The 15,280-nt window shown below is 44.0% G+C and overlaps 1 protein-coding gene across 1 annotated transcript in view; it reads left to right on the top strand.

The window, feature by feature from the left end:
• The first annotated feature begins 2,104 nt into the window (after nucleotides 1-2,104).
• LOC143277570 (uncharacterized) overlaps nucleotides 2,105-15,280 on the top strand; it is a 25,345-nt gene continuing 12,169 nt past the window's right edge. Inside the window, exons 1-8 of the mRNA XM_076582449.1 lie at nucleotides 2,105-2,277; nucleotides 3,468-3,620; nucleotides 4,469-4,567; nucleotides 6,004-6,170; nucleotides 8,994-9,212; nucleotides 9,858-9,865; nucleotides 10,125-10,163; nucleotides 14,314-14,451. Of these exons, the coding sequence (XP_076438564.1) occupies nucleotides 2,231-2,277; nucleotides 3,468-3,620; nucleotides 4,469-4,567; nucleotides 6,004-6,170; nucleotides 8,994-9,212; nucleotides 9,858-9,865; nucleotides 10,125-10,163; nucleotides 14,314-14,451 (870 nt within the window). The 5' untranslated portion in view covers nucleotides 2,105-2,230. The remainder of the gene's footprint in view (nucleotides 2,278-3,467; nucleotides 3,621-4,468; nucleotides 4,568-6,003; nucleotides 6,171-8,993; nucleotides 9,213-9,857; nucleotides 9,866-10,124; nucleotides 10,164-14,313; nucleotides 14,452-15,280) is intronic.

Genomic DNA, 15,280 nt, shown 5'->3' with positions numbered 1-15,280 from the left:
GCCTACGTCCATCCATGTCAGCACATTAAATCTGTCGATCAGCTTGTGTGTGCTTGATGTTTGCATATCACAATTGTCCCTCTTATTTTCCTTGTTAATCATCTGTAACATTTTTTTTTTTAAAAGGCAAACAAACAAACATAAAACACAACAGAAAATTCATTTGACAGACTTTCACTTCAGATGGTACTTTTTATGTCCTGTCTGTGTTGTAATGATCATGGTATTGATTATTGTTGTAATTTTTTTGGTTTTATTTTTTAAATCACAACTTATACAACCACCCCCTCACCTTCCCTCATCCCACCATCCCTCCCCTCCACTCCCCCCCCCACCCCCATCCCAAGAGAAAAAAAAAGAAGAAAAGGAAAAACTTTTTGATTTCCTGCTTTGGGCTGTGATAATTGTTTGATGTGTTGCGTTGGTTGACTGATTTTTTTTTTCTTTTTGCTTCACAAATCCACTTTTGCAAAGATTTGTATTATGTGTTTCTTTTTACATACACCACATTTTTTTTTCTTTCTTTTATTATTTGCTTTTTGTACATTTGCTTTTGTGTGTGGCACACTTTTTATTTGATTAAAAGGTTTTGAATTTATAGTTTGGCTTCTTATGTTATTATCTGCTGTAAAAGTGTGCAATTGAGAGAGAGACAGTGGGTGAGAGAGAGAGAAGAGAACAAAACAAAATTTGTCTTACACAGGCTTGAGCACACATACTGACGTGTGTTCGCAAACACTTTCTCACTTCTCTGCTTGTGATATCCACCCATCCACCCCCTCGCTCACACACACACACACATGCAGGTGCATACACACATATGCATACGCACACAAAAGGGTCAAAATCCAAATCTTACGGCAACAGAGTTTTGATTACACCAACAGAACAAGCACCACGATTATTTAAAGGTTTACATGAATGGCTGACTTCTAGAAAACCACCCAGCTGGTTCAGCTGTTATCATACCAGATCTTTAAGCAGAAAGATCATATCATGCCATTATCTAAATCATCAGTTTGACCAATCCTGTAATATGGAAGTGTAGCAGGGTCCCCCTACCGTAGAAAACACTGACTTGATAGAAATTGCGCAGAGAAAACTTACCAAACAAATTACAAGAATCTTTAGTGTGTCCTGTGCAAAGAGATTAAGTTGTTTGAAACTTCCAAGCCTCGAAAATTGCAAGTTAAGGGGTAATATGACTGAGACATAGAAAATTTTGCTTGGGCATTATGACAAGAACACCACACAAAATCATTCTACTCTAAATGACAGTGCTCATACTATGGGACACCAACTATAATACTAGGCCTATTGACTAAAACATTCACCAAATCAAACCTTTTCTGTGTGTATGCTCCTTTAAAAGAAAAAAAACACACACCAAAAACTAAAAAACTTTGAGGCTCAAATTGTTAATTTGTGGGACTATCTGCCTTGTCACATCACGTGATTAAAAAATTTTTTGAAGCGTACACACACACACATTATATATATATATATATATATATATATATATATATATATATATAATGTATACACCCATATAAGATAAACACTGGAAGGATTATAGCTTTCAAACAGATTTCTCCATTGGAAGCTTGCCATAACACAAGTAAATGCGCACTCATATAAACACTCATTAAAAAAAAAACAACACAAAAAACAACATAACAAGAAACAAAAAACACCTAATATTTGGGTAATGGGCTGATAAAGCTAAAAAGGCGCATGTCATTGTTCTAATGGCTCTTCACTATATTCTTGATCTTCCAGAATATCTCTTGCACGTCGTATTTTGTGTTGATTCAAAATAAATATCATCTAATCTGTCAGACTACAAGAATAGATCAAAGACCACTGTAGAAATCAAATCAAATCATGCATCGATCTAAGAGGAGCACATGGTGGTGTGACCATCGAGATCGATGATGACCATCGTTGTCATCCAGCTGGGGGATGGGGGGAGGGTGGTGGTGGGGTGGGGGGGAGGATGCTCATGAATCTATCTGTGAATGCGCAGATGGCTGAATAGTCCAAGAGGAGCACATAACTCTTGCTTAAAGGAGGTAACTCTGTCGTATTCGACAGAGGGCGCATGTGCAGTCAACCATGGCGGCACGTAAACAATTTTGAGAGGTGACATCTTTGGATTCATCGATGATGGTGAAATGATTAGTTGAGATGTTTAAGCACAACGTAGACAGTGACAACTGTGGTTAAAGTCATGGCCGTTACTGCGAAAGAAGCGTTTTGGAAAGAACATCAAGATTCGTGAGTCAATTGTATCTTTCTTCTTTCTTTGAACATCCACCATCATCATTTTGATGGTTCTGATTTGTATAGAACTGGGGGGTTTCCACTAGCCAGGTTGTTTTGTAGAACTGGCAGTTTGGGACTTGGGGGGTGGGGTAGGGTAGTGGTGGTAGAGGAGGAGGGGGTGGGGAGGTGGTGGGTGTGTGTGTGTGGGGGATGTGCTGGTCGGTCAGATTCGGGACTTGAAACACTCCACCGAGGTATTCTTGAAGTAGAAGTTGTTCGGAAGCTGCCTATTTTGAATGAAAATGAGATAGTTAAGGAAAGTAAAACAAAGCACACTCATCCCCCAACACTCCAGCGTCCATTGTTCGGAACAAGTAAAACCAACCAATTGAACATAAGCGTATTTTCACTCACAATCCCACCCCTCTCCCACCCCACGTTTTTCCCAGAGAGTGTCTCTTCCTGAGGGTTTCTTACTTGCAGACCACACACACACTTGCACGCACACAGGCATGCACATGAGCGAGCGTGTGCACGCGTGTGCGCGGGCACACACACACACACACACACGCGACTTAAAACACATATACACATAGAAAAAAAGTTTTCTTTAGAGGTATTCAAAAAGATTAACAAAAAAATAATGGCTACCAGACAAATTCCAAAATGACACTGACGAGGAATTGGGTTTTTCTACTTAATAGTTCCAAGTCCTTGTATTCACTGCTGCTACTCTGTTGTAATTTATAGTCGTCTTGGTTTTGTGCAAGCCGTGTGGACAACCCACAACTAGCTAAACCATAGGTGATATTTAATAAAGAAACAGAATAGTGTAACTGGTAGGCTCTGGCATGTGTGTAGGGATCCAGCACGTGTGGGTTTTACTGTAGGGAATGAAGAAGAATATTTATTTATTTGTTTATTTATCTAATCATATTACAAAAGAAATATAACACATTATCAGTAACAGAGTTTATTGTGATTCCCCAAGCCCCCCATACTCAGAAATTCCTGGGGTTGTTTGTCAAACAATGTTCACAAAAAAAAGTTCCCATAGCAGACTTTGGTTTATTTCTTTAGAATTACAGATAAAGTATGTTTGTTTTCTGTTTTTTATGTGGTTTTTTTTCAGATTGATAAGAACTCTTTGCTTTATTTGTTAGAATTACATACAAGAGTATCTGGGTATTTTGATTTTGCAGATTGATAAGAATTCGAAGTCAGCTGAGCAGCCATGGGAAAAATACGCCAGCGAATCGCAAGTCTCCAATGTCCCGAGGGAGGAAAACACACCCAGTGTCTAATCATCCACCCTTAGGAAAGTATCGACGAACACCACCGCCATATTTACCCAGGTGTGTGTGTGTGTGTGTGTGTGTGTGTGTGCATGTTTGTGTATGTGTGTTTGTGTGTGCATGCATGCATGTGTGTGAATGTGTGTGTGTTTGAGTATGTGTGTGTGCATGCATGCGTGTGTGCATGCGTGCGTGTGTGCGTGTATGTGTATGTGTGTTTTGTGTATGTACATGTGTGTGTGTGTGTGTGTGTTTGGATTTATAAGAGAAAAAGCAGGGGTCAGTGAGTGGAGAGTTTGCAAATGTGTATATCTGCATTTTGTGTTGCGTAAGTGCCAGCTTGTATGTGTGTGTGCGTGTGCATGTGTTTGTGTGTATGTGTGTGTGTGTTTGTGTGTGTGTGAAAGAGAGAGAGAGAGAGAGAGAGAGAGGGGGAGTATTTATGTGCGCATGGCTTGAGATATTGCATGCCCCTTCATATATGTATTGTGTATATATATATATATATATATGTATGTGTGTGTGGGTGTGTGTGTTTGTGTGTGTAGACATAGAGAGATAGATGTGTGTGTGTGTGTCTGTGTATCATGTGTATATGTATCATAACATGCATGCATGCATGTATGTATGTATGATTGTATTTTGGCGTGTGCGCAAAGTGCGTGTTGACCTCTGTGCGTTGTATATCATCATATGTATTGTGTATATATATATATGTGTGTGTGTGGGTGTGTGTGTGGGGGGTGGGGGTGGGGGTGTTTGTGTGTTTAGACATAGAGAGATAGATGTGTGTGTGTGTCTGTGTATCATGCGTATACTTATCACAACATGCATGCCTGCATGTATGTGTGATTGTATTTTGGCGTGTGCGCAAAGTGCGTGTTGACCTCTGTGCGGTGTGCCTCCAGAGTGGACAGTCCAGGGGACGCGGGGCACACCACTCCACCCCTGAGAGGACACAACTTTGGAGTGGTCCCCCCTGTCAAACCCAAAAAGGCCTTTGTCAGGTGCGATGCTCTTTTTGTGTGTTTGTGTGTGTGAGTGTGTCTGCTGTGCAAGAGAGAGATGGAAAGTATATTAGTGCATGGGGGAGAGAGAGAGAATGTTTGTGTGTGTGAGCGTGTGTGTGTGTGTGTGTGTGTGTGCAAGAGAGAGATGGAAAGTATATTAGTGCATGGGGGGGTCGGGGGGGTGGGGAGGGGGGGAGTGTGTGTGTGTGTATGTCTGTGTGTGTGTTCACATGAGCACATGTTGATATACATGTGTGTTTATATATATTATGTATGTTTAGGAGTGTGTGTGTTTGCACATTCATATGTGAAAGTTCCTGTTCAAGGTCAGAGGCACAGTGGAAATACATATATAACTGAATTAAGTCAGCCACTCATTCTTGACATACTTTTATGACCTCCCTTGCATCCGTTTTGGATCCCCAAGCATAAGGTATAAAGATAGATTATTTTCGAGGTAGTTTGTTAGTTAACTTTTTTTTTTCCACATATTTTTTTGTTATCTTGTTTGTTTGTTTTTTTGTCCTATTTAACATCCTCCTTCATGGGCTGTTTTGGGACGTCATTGGATTATGACTTTTCCAGGCTATGATTGAGAACACCACTAACCTGTGGTTGGTGTATCTTTTTTTTTTTTTTTTTTTTTTTTGCTGCCCCATCATCTGCACCGTTTCAGTGGTGTTACTCCCACGCCGCTCATTTAGATTCCCCCATACACGGCCACACCCGGGTTCGTCCGTCGCAGTTCCAGCGACGGCAGTCCACAGGGAACCATCGATGTTAGGTTGCCAGGAGGCCACACACCAGAGGAGACCCTGCCCTGCTGCTGAGTCACTTCGGTGGTGTTCAATTGTGCCTGTTCTGTTTTAATGTACCTAGGACACCACCTACTAAGCCCCCTACTAACGACAATAATGGCTTAGTCACGGAGCCAGACTGAGTGAGCGTCCCTCCCAGAGTGGAGACCGCCTGTGGTTGGTGTATCTTGATCATTTGCCAAAGGGGATGACAGGTCACTGTTAGTGGCAGAGTATCTGAGGAATCCAGAGGGGACCATACTGCAGTCATATCAGACATGCAATTGACTCTCTCTTCTCAGAGAGGTCAAAGACCCCCCCGGTTTGAAGCGTTTGATTGGCTAAGAGTGGACCGGGCAAGATGGGTCGTCTTTTCACTGTTAGCCGCGCAAAATTTGGCCAAGCAGAGCAAACTGATGGGCCTAGTTTGCATCAGTTTAACATGGTAAGTATATGTATCACCAAACATGGAGTATAAAACAAACTCCTCCTATTGTTATTCTTACATTTCCCTGTCTAATCTTTTTGTATTTATTTTGAAATAATGGAAGGGTTGTTTAGCTGTTACCTGCACTTGTTTTTTTTTCTCCATTATTGTGTTGTACAGCTTTAAAAAAATAGCATGTATATTCACAGACCCAAGCTTGACTACGACAGCTGGGGGGAGGAGGAGAGCGACGATGAGGATGATGACGACAATGAAGCAGACAGACGAGGCCTGTACAAACCTAAACCCTACCCTCAGCCATCCCCCATGATGATGGGGGCTCCCTTTGGCATGTACTACCCCCCACCCCCCAAAGGTGTGTGGCTGTTTGCTGCTGCTGTGTCTTAGTTTGTCGCTGTTTGGTTCAAACGAACATTTTGACGATTGCTAGCTTTTGTGGGTTAGTGGGTTTGTTTGGGTTTTTTTTGCACAGGGTGTGGCACTGTGTGTGTGTGTGTGTTTGTGTGTGTGTGTGTGTGTTGTGTGTGTGTGTGTGTGTGTGTTGTAGACTTCAATAAAATTAACAGTGTCTCAACAGCCGCAGCTATTTGAGAAACCATTGTCACATGACTTATTTTGATTAATCCATTCAATCCTGAGGAGTCATGGCAGGCTTCCACTCCATACTGATACAGAAGAAAACACAAAAAATATACTGTTTTTTCTCTGAATACAAACGGAAGTACTATAGAAGTTAGCTCCCTTCCCTGGTGGTTTTTGCGTATGTAAGAACGTGAAAACCGTTTTAATTACACATACTTAACCATGACTCAACTAGTGCAGACTCCGGCAGGGGTCTGACATTCCTGTCCTGTGCAAACTACTATCCACCTTTGCGGAGAAAAAGAGAGCAACTACGGCCGATAACCTCCCGGAAGTAGGTAACCTCCCCTTTGTCCCGCTAGCTAGCGCCCTCTTTTTCCGGCAGCCATCTCGACACCTGTTCCTGTGCACTGCATACGGCTAAGTTTTTTTCGTATTTCTTTCTATCGATTCTTTGGCGTCCTTGTTGTTTGTCTGATTATGCCTTCAAACAGGTCGCATCATTATGTAGCTCGATTGGGCGATCGCTTTGACGCCAGAGCAGTTCTGAGGCGCAGAGCTTAACGAATTAAAAAAAAAAAAAACACCCAAAAACCAACCCTTTCCAGCTACACTGTGGATGGTCACATGGCTGTCAAGTGTGGTAGTTCCATCCTTTTCTCCTTCTCCCTTGACTCTGTGAAGAGTTGTTCGGGGCGCCGTATAGGAGGACTGTTCACCAGATTCCTGCAGGTCTTGTCAGTCATGTTTCAAAGCCATGGGTCTCTTGCCGATGGTTTTCCCATTCATTCTGCAATGCCGTCCGTCCATTGCTTTCGTCTGGTTTCCTTGGTGATGCGGCATGTCTTGGGCAAGTCAGATCATTCTGCAATGTCAGTCCATCACTTTTGCCTGTTTTCAGACGGGCGCAATAGCTGAGTGGTTAAAGCGTTGGACTGTCAATCTGAGGGTCCTGGGTTCGAATCACGGTGACAGCACCTGGTGGGTAAAGGGTGGAGATTTTTACGATCTCCCAGGTCAGCATATGTGCAGACCTGCTAGTGCCTGAACCCCCTTCGTGTGTATATGCAAGCAGAAGTTCCAATGCACACGTTAAAGATCCTCTAATCCATGTCAGTGTTCAGTGGGTTTTGGAAACAAGAACATGTCCAGCATGCACACCCCGAAAACAGAGTGGCTGCCTACATGGCGGGGTAAAAAACTGTCATACACGTAAAAGCCCACTCGTGTAAATACAAGTGAACGTGGGAGTTGCAGCCCACGAACGCAGAAGAAGAAGAAGAAGAAGTCTGTTTTCCTTGGTGATGCAGCGTGTCTTGGGTGAGTCAAATCTGGCAGAGCTCACGCCTTGTTGGGGTTGGGTTTTCTTCTTCTTCTTCTTCTGCGTTCGTGGGCTTCAACTCTCACGTTCACTCGTATATACGCGAGTGGGCTTTTTACGTGTATGACCGTTTTTACCCCGCCATGTAGGCAGCCATACTCCGCTTTCGGGGATGTGCATGCTGGGTATGTTCTTGTTTCCATAACCCACCGGACGCTGACATGGATTACAGGATCTTTAACGTGCGTATTTAATCTTATGCTTGCGTATACACACGAAGGGGGTTCAGGCACTAGCAGGTCTGCACATATGTTGACCTGGGAGATCATAAAAATCTCCACCCTTTACCCACGAGGTGCTGTCACCGTGATTCGAACCCGGGAGCCTGAGATCGAAAGTCCAACGCTTTAACCATTCGGCTATGGCGCCCGTCGGGTTTTCAGTATTAGTGATTTGGGATGAGACGGTAAACCATGGTCCCACGTTTAGCACACACTTCTTTGCGCAGGTGAAAGAAAGAGCCCACAAAAGGGTTGCCCCTGGCTGAATTCTGTAGAGGAACGCACTTTGAAAGAACGGAAAGACACTTTCAGGAAGGAAAGAAAAAAAGGGTGTGTGTGTGTGTGTGTGTGTGTGGGGGGGTGATGCTGTGCTGTAGTGACTAGCCTGTCCCTGGGCTGGGGGAGAGGGGCCTGAATTTCACACAGAGAAATGTTGTGACGGTATGGTGCGGGTTACAGATTAATACAGTGTAATGCGGTACAGTACAGTTCAGTGCAATGCAATGCAATACAATACAGCACAGTACAGTACAATGCAATGCAATACAATACAGTGCAATGCAGGTCATGGTAGAGTACAGTACAATACAACACATTACAATACAGAGCAATACAGTACAGTACAGATCAGTGCAATAAACAGTGGAATGCAACACAATGGAATACAATAAAATACAATACAATACAGTACAGTACAGTACAGTACAGTACAACACAGTACAATACAATGTACAATGGAACGCAATACAATGCAATACAATGGAATACAATACAATACAATACAACACAACACAATACAAATTACACTACAACACAATACAATACAGTACAGTACAACGCAAAGTCACAACACAAAACAACGCAAACCCCAACCCAGCGCTCGATAAAACATTCCCCGTCACGTTTCTGTCTCCACCTAACCCCCCCCCCCCTACCACCACCCACCACACCACCACCATCACACCTTCCCCACCCTCCCTCCCTCTGCTGTCAGGTGGGGGTCAGCCAAAGCGCAGGAAGGCAGGGGGGGGAGGAGGAGGTACCCGTGGGTACCGGGACCTGTACAGAGAGCGTCAGGCCCACCACCAGTCCCTGCAGGGGGCCCCCCAGAAAGGGCAAGCGCCACAAGCGAGGGGGCGGTGCCCAGTCCATGCCGGTCTTCATGCCGATGCCCATGATGCCCATGATGGTGCCCATGGATGGCAAGTACAAGGTGAGTGAGAGGGGTGTGGTTGTGGTGTGGGTGTGGTGTGGAGGGTGTGAGTGGGTGGGAGGGTGGGTTTGGTTGGAGGGAGAAGGAAACAGGGGGGCAGGGGGGGGCGGGAGATTGGGAGGGTTGAAGTTTGGAGAGGGTGCTGGGTGGGGGAGGGGAAGGGAGTCGGGGGGTGGGGGTGGGGGGTTGGGGAGGAGGGGGGGTCAGGGAAGTATTGAGAAGTATGAGTGAGTGGGAGAACAGATATCGGTTCTTTACTGAAATACGTTTAACTTCGTTTTTTTTTATTATTATTTTTTGTTGTTGTAGATATTGATACTTTTGTGAAATATGTTTTACTTTGATTTTAAGGCCACTTATCTGTCTATCTACTTATCTATCTTTTATCTGTATCTGTATATTCCATAAATTATCTATATATATGTGTGTGTGTGTACGTGTGTGTGTGTGTGTTTAGTATCTTTGTACATTTATGCAACGAACATGCATGTGTGTGTGTCGAGGCGGAAGTTTGAGATGTGGAGTTCTTTCTTTATAATTATGTGTCAGCTGTGAGTAATGTTAAAGTGTGTAGTGAGTGGGTGTGACAGGGGTGTAGCATGTGTTTAGTGTGCAGTCTCATTTCTTTTTATATGTGTCAACTAGTTTGTAAGGTGTGTAGTGGATGTCATTGGGGTGTAGTGTGTGTGAAGTGCGTATTATCTCTTCTCTTCTTTCTTTCTATGTGTCAGCTGGTGTGTAACACGTGCGTAGTGGGTGTTGCTGGTGTGTAGAGTGGGTGTAGTGTGTACTGTCATTTTTCTGTCTCTCTTTATATGTGTCAACTGGGTGTGTAACACGTGCGTAGTTTGTGTCGCTGGGGTGTAGAGTGTTGTGTAGCGTCTGGTATCTGGTCTTGCTTTTATTTTGCAGTACATTTACGGTGAAGAGGACTCGTCAGAGGATGAAATGGTAAGGTCATGGTGACATTTTGTATGTCAGCGTCTTCTCATCCATCATCACCCTCTTTCATGGTGGTTTTTTTGTTTTGTTTTTTTTTTGTTTTTTATGGGGGAGAGTAGGAGGCAGGGAAAGAGGAAAGGATTGTTTGTAATGCCAGTGTGTGTGTGCGTGGGTGAGGGTTGGGGGGTATGTGTACATGCATCTGTGCGTGTAAGTGCATGCTTGTGTGCATGGGTGTGCGATTGCACTTTGCTCACTCATCTATCTGTGTGTGTGTGTGTGTGTGTGTGTGCGCGTGTGCGTGCATGCATGTGCGTGTGTGTGTGTGAGAGAGAGAGAGAGAGAGAGAGAGAGAGATATCCTCTCCCATGTCGTTACTCTTCCCTCCAAGTGGAATTGACTATGAAATAAATGTTCATGGCCAGTGATGAATGGATTGCACATGTAGAAAAGAGATTTCATATTCGTTTTCAGCTGCCACAACTTTTTTTTGTTGCCTGAATCTGATTGGTTCTGTTGGTGATTGCATGCCATGAATATTGATTTTTCTGCACGCACAGATTCACTTTGATTGCACACATTGGTGGTGGTGTGTCATGAATATTAATGAATCAGTCATGAATGTTAATCAGTGTTCGGCGCACCGCCTTTGGCATAGTGGTTTGGTTGGTTGTTGGACTGGTCACGGACAGTGATGAATACTGGTTTTCTTGCACTCAGATCTGTAGTGTCGAGGGTGCGTCAGATGAGAATGAGACAGGCACTGTGTGGTATTTTAATTGTTGAGCAGCTGCACACTTTTAGAGTCTGCTCATCCTGCATGGAAACGTTCAAAATGTGCATGGCACAAATCAGTCTTCTCCTTCTTCTTCTTTCTTCTTCTTCTGCGTTCGTGGGCTGCAACTCCCACGTTCACTCGTATGCACAAGAGTGGGATTTTACGTGTATGACCGTTTTTACCCCGCCATGTAGGCAGCCATACTCCGCTTTCGGGGGTGTGCATGCTGGGTATGTTCTTGTTTCCATAACCCACCGAACGCTGACATGGATTACAGGATCTTTAACGTGCGTATTTGATATTCTGCTTGCATATACACATGAAGGGGGTTCAGGCACTAGCAGGTCTGCACACATGTTGACCTGGGAGATCATAAAAATCTCCACCCTTTACCCACCAAGCACCGTCACCGTGATTCGAACCCGGGAACCTCAGATTGAAAGTCCAACGCTTTAACCACTCGGCTATTGCGCCCGTCTCACACAGACCAGTCTGTAACGTTTTAAGTTGGAGCCCAATTTTCAGCCTGCTCGGACCTTCATCGGGGTCATTTGGAAGCGTGTTCTGGTGAAGGAGTGTTTGTCCAAAGTCATATTGTTACCAATACTGGTGCTTCCTGGGCCAGACCCAGGTTTGGGCTTGGTTACCAGGAAGGTTAGTTGCGAACCCTTTTGGTGGTTTGAAGTCCTCAGCCTGTGCAGTCCTCCCAGCCTGGTATGTTTTGGCCTGGATGTGTCGGCATCAGAATGTGGAAGGGAAAAAAATAAAGCCACAAAAGTCAGCACCACTAGGCACAGTGTGTCAGTGCCAGAGCACACACTCACATGCACACACACACACACAGTATGTTACTTAAACGTGATTTTAGGAAGAAAATTTTCTTTTTATACAATGAACATGAATATTGATTGCACTCACCACAGTCTGTGTCACGCAGTTGGGTTGGATAAAAGGATGGTTTCATGCAAGGAGCATGAATATTCGTTGCACTCACCTGCTCTGTCACACCGTCTGGTTGGATAAAATGACGGCTGCATGCAGTGTACATGAATATTCATTGCACTCATCCCAGTCTGCGTCACGTGGTCTGGTTGGATAAAATGGTGGTTGCTTGCAGTGAACATGAATGTTCAATGCACATTACTTAAATGTTAAGAAATGATGGCATGTGGTGGGTATTGATAACCCATGCAAAAAAGACATAATAATAATGGTACTTATATAGCGCTGAATCTTGTGGATAGACAAATCTTCTTCTTCTTCTTTGTTCGTGGGCTGCAACTCCCACGTTCACTCGTATATACACGAGTGGGCTTTTACGTGTATGACCGTTTTTACCCCGCGATGTAGGCAGCCATACTCCGCTTTCGGGGGTGTGCATGCTGGGTATGTACTTGTTTCCGTAACCCACCGAACGCTGACATGGATTACAGGATTTTTAACGTGCGTATTTGATCTTTTGCTTGCGTATACACACGAAGGGGGTTCAGGCACTAGCAGGTCTGCACATATGTTGACCTGGGAGATCGTAAAAATCTCCACCCTTTACCCACCAGGCGCCGTCACCAAGATTCGAACCCGGGACCCTCAGATTGAAAGTCCAATGCTTTAACCATTCGGCTATTGTGCCTGTCCATAGACAAATCTAATTGCTTTCGCACCAGTCATTCTCACGCACGCATAACTCCAAAACCGGAGAAACTAAAGACAAGGAAGAGGTAGGGAAGGGAGGCTATTTTGGGAAGAGGTGGGTTTTAAGGCTAGACTTGAAAGAGCTGAGTGTGGAGACTTGACGAAGCGAAAGAAGAAGTTCATTTCAATTGCAAGGTCCAGAGACAGAGAAAGAACGGTGGCCAACAGTCGAGAGTTTGAATCTGGGTATGCGTAAGTGGAGTGGATCCGAAGCTGATCGTAGTGAGCGAGATGGAGTGTAGAGGTGAAGGCAGCCACAGAGATAGGAAGGGGCTGATTTGTGAATACATTTGTAGCGTAAAGTGCTGATCTTGTACTTTATTCGGTGTGAGACAGGGAGCCAGTGGAGATGTTGCAAAAGAGGAGTGATGTGCTCATCCTTGATGTTTCACAATCGTGACTAATGGAAGAGATGACTGTATGTGATGAAAAGACAACCTTGGTGTTGCACAGTCTTGACTGATGAAAGTGACGACGGCTTGTGGTAAAAAGACATCCTTGATGTTTCACAATCTTGACTAATGGAAGAGATGACTGTATGTGACGAAAAGACAACCTTGGTGTTGCACAGTCTTGACTGATGAAAGTGACGACAGCTTGTGGTAAAAAGACAACCTTGGTGTTGCACAGTCTTGACTGATGCAAGTGACGACGGCTTGTGGTAAAAAGACAACCTTGGTGTTGCACAGTCTTGACTGATGCAAGTGACGACGGCTTGTGGTAAAAAGACAACCTTGGTGTTGCACAGTCTTGACTGATGAAAGTGACGACAGCTTGTGGTAAAAAGACAACCTTGGTGTTGCACAGTCTTGACTGATGAAAGTGACGACAGCTTGTGGTAAAAAGACAACCTTGGTGTTGCACAGTCTTGACTGATGCAAGTGATGACGACTTGTGGTAAAAAGACAACCTTGGTGTTGCACAGTCTTGACTGATGAAAGTGATGACGACTTGTGGTAAAAAGACAACCTTGGTGTTGCACAGTCTTGACTGATGCAAGTGATGACGACTTGTGGTAAAAAGACAACCTTGGTGTTGCACAGTCTTGACTGATGAAAGTGACAACGGCTTGTAGTACAAAGACAACCTTGGTGTTAAACAGTCTTGACTAATGAAAGTGACGACGGCTTGTGGTAAAAAGACAACCTTGGTGTTGCACAATCTTGACTGATGCAAGTGACGACGGTTTGTGGTACAAAGACAACCTTGGTGTTGCACAATCTTGACTGATGAAAGTGACGACGGCTTGTGGTAAAAAGACAACCTTGGTGTTGCACAATCTTGACTGATGCAAGTGACGACGGCTTGTGGTACAAAGACAACCTTGGTGTTGCACAATCTTGACTGATGAAAGTGACGACGGCTTGTGGTAAAAAGACAACCTTGGTGTTGCACAATCTTGACTGATGCAAGTGACGACGGCTTGTGGTACAAAGACAACCTTGGTGTTGCACAGTCTTGACTGATGCAAGTGATGACGACTTGTGGTAAAAAGACAACCTTGGTGTTGCACAATCTTGACTGATGAAAGTGACGACAGCTTGTGGTAAAAAGACAACCTTGGTGTTGCACAATCTTGACTGATGAAAGTGACGACAGCTTGTGATGCATTTTAACGCTTCCCACACAAAAGCTTCGCTGTGACTGGCTGGAAGGGTGACTGGGACTTGACTGCCTCCTTATTTCCAGGACCCTCTGAAACACTTGAACTCACATCCCCAGTTTGGCAACAGTCTTGTTGCCAGTCTAGTCGCAGAACTTCTGGAAGAGGAGATAGTTCCAGACGTACTAATGGAGGCGCTCAATGAATACGATCCAGATCGTTGGGTCGGTTATGTCGTAAACCTTTACTGCCCTTTTTTTTCAGTCTTGTTAATTTTTCTCTCTCTCTCTCTTTTTTTTTTTTTTTTTTTCCAATTTTGTACCATTTTTCTTATGCTGCTTTCATTTTATCAGTTAATAACCTGCTTAAAACCTGTTTCTTCCTCAGCTTGTATCAGATTATTTTATAAGTATTTTGTATCTGATCATTTCTTATTTCCTGAGTAGTTCAGTCTCGCAGCCTTGTTGTGAGGTGTCTGTTTTTGTTTTGTTTTCTGTTTTTTGTTGTTGTTTTGTTTTTTTTCCTTTTCTGCATTTTGATTTTCTCCATTGTGGTTATTCATTTGCATGTTTCAATGGTGGTTTCCTTCGCTTTGAGAAGGCATTCAGTTTGTGCGGAGTATTGTGTATTCCTTGATGTTACATTTCAAGATGGTCTTTTTCAGCTATTGCTGTTTCGTTGCTGCACACAGCTTTACTTCTTCTGTATTATGCTGGCAATCTTCTTCTTCTTCTTTCTTCTTCTGCGTTCGTGGGCTGCAACTCCCACATTTACTCGTATGCACACGAGTGGGCTTTTACGTGTATGACCGTTTTTACCCTGCCATGTAGGCAGCCATACTCCGTTTTCGGGGGTGTGCATGCTGGGTATGTTCTTGTTTCCATAACCCACCGAACGCTGACATGGATTACAGGATCTTTAACGTGTGTGTTTGATCTTCTGCTTGCATATACACATGAAGGGGGTTCAGGCACTAGCAGGTCTGCACATATGTTGACCTGGGAGATCGTAAAAATCTCCACCCTTTACCCACCAGGCGCCGTCACCGTGATT

The sequence above is a fragment of the Babylonia areolata genome, chromosome 34 (genome assembly GCF_041734735.1).
Source record: "Babylonia areolata isolate BAREFJ2019XMU chromosome 34, ASM4173473v1, whole genome shotgun sequence".
In the NCBI taxonomy this organism is placed as follows: Eukaryota; Metazoa; Mollusca; class Gastropoda; order Neogastropoda; family Buccinidae; genus Babylonia; species Babylonia areolata.
The sequence above is the reverse complement of the archived record's forward strand: the minus strand, read 5'-3'. Positions and strand labels throughout refer to the sequence as shown.